This window comes from Gambusia affinis, linkage group LG18 (genome assembly GCF_019740435.1).
Source record: "Gambusia affinis linkage group LG18, SWU_Gaff_1.0, whole genome shotgun sequence".
Classification (NCBI taxonomy): domain Eukaryota; kingdom Metazoa; phylum Chordata; class Actinopteri; order Cyprinodontiformes; family Poeciliidae; genus Gambusia; species Gambusia affinis.
The window spans coordinates 11,770,197-11,776,934 of NC_057885.1; the positions used below are offsets into that span (position 1 = coordinate 11,770,197).

Here is a 6,738-nt window from a genome sequence, read left to right on the forward strand (position 1 = left end):
TATAAAAGCATCTCACTTAGATGCATCTCATCACCCACTGGGGAGTCAGGAGTTGGAATAGCAGGTGTGGACATGGCGACCACTGATCGATAACGATAGAGTTAGCATTACACAGTGATATTTGACAAATTAACTTCAAATATCAAACTACAAGTGCAAAAGACACTACTTACGCCGCATTACCATGTAGCAGTAATATTCCGTATACCACACCCAAACCAAGCAATAATTATGGAAAAATATGTCAACAGGAATATAATACATTTGGCCCAATAGCAGAAGACGGCTAGCCAGGTGGCTAATAAACAACTCTTCCACAAAAGAGATAAGTTATACACAGACATGTTAACACATAACCATAACACAGGTTAGGCAATAAATATACTTGTCATTTATAAGCACAGATGAATTACGTGAACAATGATGAACAATAATTGAACTAGAAAATTTCTGAAGAAATTTAAACGGGGCCTGCCAAAGCGCATGCGTTGGTCTGGACCTGGCGTTCCGACGCTGAAAGTTAGCGTCGACGCCATAGAAAGCTGCAGCGCGATCGACCACATAAGGAGAATCACGAGAACGTAAATATGGCTGGAACTCTTAATTCATTGTCATTCTTTTTTTTTTTTTTATACACAAGGTGCAGAATTCCAGAACACTGTCAAAGGTCACCATGGACAATCCTATGATGTCACAAGACATGTTGTGATGTCACTACAGAACTTCACTTGAAGTTCAGTCGATTAGTTCTCTTGGTAGTCAGAAAGCACAAGGTCGAGAGGAGACAGCTTCTAGAGATATCACTGTTTGGATCATTTGCAGCATATTTTCAAAACATTTTTTGAGAGAAATGGAGACTCAGATGAAGGAATTCTTCAAAGAGGAGGCTCAATGCCAGGAAGATGGACGGAACAAAAGTCTAAATCAGGATGCCGGTAATTCTTCTGAGGAGGAAGTTAACAGACTAAAGACTCTCTTGGATACAGAAAGAGCCAAATTCATCAAGGAACACCAGAGAGCAAATGATTTGGAAGAGGAACTGCAAAGCGTAAAACTGAAGCTAGAAAAATGCCAGTTTAATGGAAACGACGTTGACGTATGCAGTGAGGCAAACAAAGGAACCAATGAACTTCTTATGGAAAATAAAGCCCTCCAAGAAGTTCTTGCCAAGCTTGAAACCAACATTATTAATCTAGCAGAACAGGTGGAAACATTACAGGAAGAGCTGGAGGTAGAAAAATCTGCTAACGCTCAAACAAAGACAAACAGCAGTTTTTTTAAGATCCTGAAAGGTGAAAATCCAGCTCAGACTATAGACATAAAGAAGGCCATGACACTACTGAAGAAGACGTCTGCAGAGAAGGAGAGGCATTTGACAGAAGAACTGAAAAAGATGACAGATTCTTACCAAGACTTACAATCCAACTATGATACTTCTGTTAAAACCCTTGGACAACAAGTGGAGTCATTACAGATGAACCTTAGAGACAATGAAGAAGCGCATGCTGAAGTTTTGAAAATGAACCAGATGCTTTATTCAAATTTAGAATCAGAAAATCAGGCTCTTCGTGCACAATTATCATCTCTGCAAAACGCTACCACAGAGAAAGAGACATGTCTCCAGAGGGAACTGGACCAAATGAAAGAGGAAAACCTGGAATTGACCAAAAAATTAGAGACAGATGTTGTAACCCTTAAAAAACGGGTATGTTCACTGGAGCGGGAGCTGAAGGATGACAAAGAAGCTCATGATGAGATGGCGAAAATTAACAAACTGCTTTATGCACAGTTACAGGCAGAGAATGAAACGCTTCATCAAAAATTGGCTTCAACGCAAGATGCTTCCAAAGAGGCGGAGAGATGCATCCAGAAAGAGCTGGACCAAGTCAAAGATGTGACTCTAGAAATGGTCCAAAAATATGAGATTGATATTTTAGCCCTTCGGGAGGAAATACAATCAATGGAGCAAGAACATAGAGACGAGAGATATCGTCATGCGGAGGTTGAGATAAGGAACGGGAAGAGAGCAAAATTCCTCCATGCTGAGAAGAACCTGCTGCAGAAGGAACTCGATGAAGTAAAACGAAAGCTCTTCTTAAACGAGGTAAAGCATAAAGAAGAACTGGATGCATCGACTGCTGAGATTGAACGGCAACTTGCACGCAATCATCAGATCTCAGAGGAGCTAAAACAGAAGGATCAGAAAATTGCAGAGGCAAAGGCTCCCCTCCCAGTGAAGAAGTCGTTAATAAAAAAGTTTCGCCATGCTCTGGGTTTGAGAAAACCAGAAAAATGGAAGAGAAAGAAGGCATCTGAAGAAAACATGTAACATTTGTTCACGTTACAGGTCAAAACCATCAGGCTTCTCACAATAATGGATGGATGAAGATTTGGAATTCATTACAAATTACCAAGTGCAATCTACTTCCGAGGTTAGAATCAATTGACTTCATTTCAAGATAGACCACAACACAAAGATATAAGCTTAAAGATTTAGAAAAGAAGGCATGATGCACAGTAGCGCAGTTGGTAGAACTGTTGCCTTGCAGAAAGAAGGTTCTGGGTTCAATTCCAGGCCTTTTTTCTGCATGGAGTTTGCATGTTCTCCCTGTGCAGGTGTGGGTTCTCTCCGGGTACTCCGGCTTCCCCCCACAGTCCAAAAACATGAGTGTCAGGTTAATTGGTTTCTCTAAATTCTCCTTAGGTCTCTGTTCGTGTGGATATGATTGTTTGTCTCTGTGATGGACTGGCGACCTGTCCAGGGTGTACTCAGCCTCTCGCCCGTTGACCACTGGAGATGGGCACCAGCACAGATCTCAATGGGATAAGTGTGTAGGAAAATGGATGGATGGGACGAAGGGATGAAATTGGATAAATCCATATAATTAGAGGTGTGGTCTGGATGTGACCCTCCTCCTGAACTTAAGTTAACATATTGACTTCAATTCACCAGCACAGACCACAACACAAAGATATAAGTTTAAAGATTTAGAAAAGAAGGCATGATGCACAGTGGCGCAGTTGGTAGAACTGTTGCCTTGCAGAAAGAAGGTTCTGGGTTCAATTCCAGGCCTTTTTTCTGCATGGAGTTTGCATGTTCTCCCTGTGCAGGTGTGGGTTCTCTCCGGGTACTCCGGCTTCCCCCCACAGTCCAAAAACATGAGTGTCAGGTTAATTGGTTTCTCTAAATTCTCCTTAGGTCGGTGTGTGAGTGTGTGTGCATGATTGTTCGTCATGTTAGAAGGGGATGAAAGGATGAAGGGATGGAAGGATGAAGGGACGATTTAAACCCTAGTGGTGTTCTGGACTTCTGTGCTCGTCATTAATTATCCGTGACATCATGTTCAATCATAAGGGTTGAACATGATGTCATATGTGCTCTTGACAACAGGACCCCAGGCTGCAGTTGGATGACTGACTTTTTTGTGGTCTCATCTGATCCGTGGCTGCAGGTCTTGGACAATCGGAGCTTTGCCAAACAGACATTATGCCAACACCCTTAACAGACCATAAAGCAATTGTACTAACTTTAAATTGACCACCAAAACAAAAAAGAGAGGTGAATATAATTTCATAGCTAAACTTTCTCTTCCTCCATTTTGCAGAGTGCTTGATGGTGTTTTTCAAAAAACTCAACATGATTTTGCGGTTGGAAGCCATATAATTGATAGTATAACGCTTGTCTTACTACTCAGATTTAATATCAGGAAATAGTTTTATTCTCTTTCTTGACTTCCATGAGCAATATTGTCATGCAAAGGTTGAGATACGTCCCGGTAAGAGAGCCAAATTCCTCCAGAATGAGAAGAACCTGCCACAGAAGAAACTGGAGGAAGTTAAACACAAGTTCTTTTTAAAAGAGGTAAAATAGAATAGAAAGTAGAACATTTCTTAAGAAATTTAAACAGGGCCTGCCAAAGTCCCCGTCGGTCTGGACTCGGCGTTCCGACGCTGAAAGTTAGCGTCGACACCATAGAAAGCTGCAGCGCGATCGACGACATGGGGAGAATTGCGAGAACGTCAACTGACACGGACATGCGCCATTCAGCTTGTTAAAATGAACGTATGAGCTAAAATTAGCCAAAATGCTAACAATTTTGCTAAACATTAGCATTAGCCAAGATGTTTTGGCTAATATTAGTCAAAATGCTAATTGAGCTAATTAGCATTTTAGCTAAGTGCTAATTAGCTAAATTAGCATTTAGCTAATTTTCGTTAATGCTAAGATTAGCTAAATTTAGCATTAGCTAACGCTAAATATAGCATTAGCTAACGCTAATTTTAGCATGGGCTAATTTGAGCTAAATGCTAATTTTATCTACATGCTAATTTTAACATTTAGCTAAAATTAATTAAGGTAAAAGTCTAATCTAAATGAACTGCCTTGCTGCGCGAGGCAGTTTCCTAACCTGAGAGAAGAATATAATGCATTCTAATATTATTGCACCGCCTATGGCGGTGCATTAACCTGAGGGGAATATAAAGGGTTTTATTTTGAAAAATAAACATAAGCTTCATTTTAAATGCCCACACTAATCCAATGTCTAACAGTGTTTGGGTTAAATCCATTATTTACTGGCCTAATCAGTCGGTAGTTCTAAATGGAAGCTAAGCCCTCTATTTTAACTGAGTGTTAGTTAGAACTACAGATATGGCATTTTTGTAGTCCTTTTTATTATCATTAGGTCAAAGGCCAATGCATTAGCCATAACCTGAGAGGAAAAGATAATACAGGCTAATATTATTGTCACTAACCTGACAGGAATATTGAGGCTTTTATTTTGAAATTTCCATTAAGCTTCATTTAAAATTGACACACTAATCCTGTGTGTAACAATAGTTGGTTAAAATCAATTATAAAATGCCCAAAACACAAGTAGTTCTAAAGGCCAGCTCATTCCAGATAGTTCTCCCATAAAAAGAACTACAGTGATGCGTTTTCGTAGTCCTAAACACAGAAAACTGGGTTACAAATTGACAGCCATTCTTTTGCCTTTCTTCTTTTATTTTTTGAAAGCCTGACTTTATTATTTTTTTAAGTAGCATGGTTATTACCACTGTAATTCTTGTCCTCTACTGACTGAGACTGAACAACACCGTCAACATCAAGTGTGCTAAAGCAGGATGATAACATTTTGTCCATTACATGACTGTCATTCATACGTAGGAGATTCTGCCTTTGGGAACATTATTAGTGTATTTTCTTTCTCAGATGTCTCCAATCATCTCCATTCCTGTGAATTAAAATGCAGCCAGTGGATCCATCAATATGAAGAAAGCAATCATTTGTGCCAAAAGTGGATTTACTAATGAAATGCTGAACAAATATACACACCTTCCCAAGGCAATTACTGTGAAGATTAAAACATTATTGCATCTGGAAATCGGCACATTCATTCTGACATTTGTAGTGCATGCTGTCAGCTCTTATGGATTTTGTAAGCTTTTTTAATTATGAAGACTCCAATAAATAGTAATATACTATCTGCTGATTTTAATGATTTAGCTTGGTAGCTAGCAAAAACCAGAAGCTGGTTTCATGGAAATAAAACAACAATATTACAACTATTGGTCTATTTTATTACTTTTAAGCCCAGGTAAGACACTTCTGACATTATCTATGATTCAAGATTGCATAACACAAAGAATGCAGCTGTTGTAGCTTATGTGCTGTGTATGGTGGCTTCTGAAGCGTTCATTTTAGTAGCCACAGTCAACTCAGAAATCGGATGAAGGATCTCCTGATCTATATAACTGAAGGATCTCCTGATCTATATAACTGTGTCTGTTTTCAGATGTAGCTGCATTTGGGAGGATGAGTAGAGGTTTCCCATTATCATTTTATCAAGCATCCTTATTGGTCTAATCATTTTCATAGCGATCCCCGCCACCCCAACAGATAAAGACAGAAGAGATCGCATTCTCCACCAGACTTATAGAAAACATGCAGCATTTTGCTGTTACCACTGCAAGATCTAAAAGCAGTCTGCATGGTCCCTCCATGTTAACATCTTTACTGTTGCATTACCAGCCGTTCTGCTGGGTAGGTGAATACGGAGTTATTTATAGTCTTCTGTCACCTACAATTCTTCCCCTGTAAAGGAAGTAGTCATCGACATTATGTCTTTTATCCTGAAATATTCAAGTATTTCATTTGTTCTGTTCATTTAGCTAGTTATGATTCTCTCAACACTATGTCACAAAGCAGTCCATGGACTCTACGCTCAGCATCTTGTCCATCTCTGATACACCTGACAAATGCAGAGAAGTCTGAGTGGTTATGCAAATGACATGTCCACAACACATTTATGTAACAAAAATCTGTTTTTTACTGACCAAAAATTAAGTTTTATTGTATTACTAAACACGGGTTGTTACTAGCTTTAACGCATAGTAATCAAAGTAAACAAAAGTTAAACACTTAACTTATTGCTCTACGAAATAATTCTACATAATACATGTTTCATGTTTTGAACTAGCATATTAAAATAAAGAATTTGTACCTAAACTACAGGTATCAAGATATATTAGCATGTGTGCACATATTAACAAAATTATCTATGCCTTCCATATGAACACAACAGAATTTCACTATCGTAGTAATTAATCAACAACATTACGCCCACTAATTAAACATTACACTATGTGTCTTCCTCCATGGTTTCTGACAATAAAATGATCATACACAATCTCATGAATTTTGACATAAAGCTAATGAAAAGCTTGACCTGATGCTTT

General features: G+C 38.8%; 1 protein-coding gene across 1 annotated transcript; it reads left to right on the plus strand.

The window, feature by feature from the left end:
* Nucleotides 1-708: 708 nt before the first annotated feature.
* Nucleotides 709-3,061, plus strand: LOC122820309 (myosin-11-like). The gene is made up of 2 exons (XM_044097639.1): nt 709-2,432; nt 2,705-3,061. The coding sequence occupies exon 1, from the start codon at nt 851-853 to the stop codon at nt 2,327-2,329; it is 1,479 nt and encodes a 492-aa protein (XP_043953574.1). The 5' UTR covers nt 709-850; the 3' UTR covers nt 2,330-2,432; nt 2,705-3,061.
* The last annotated feature ends 3,677 nt before the right edge of the window (nt 3,062-6,738 follow it).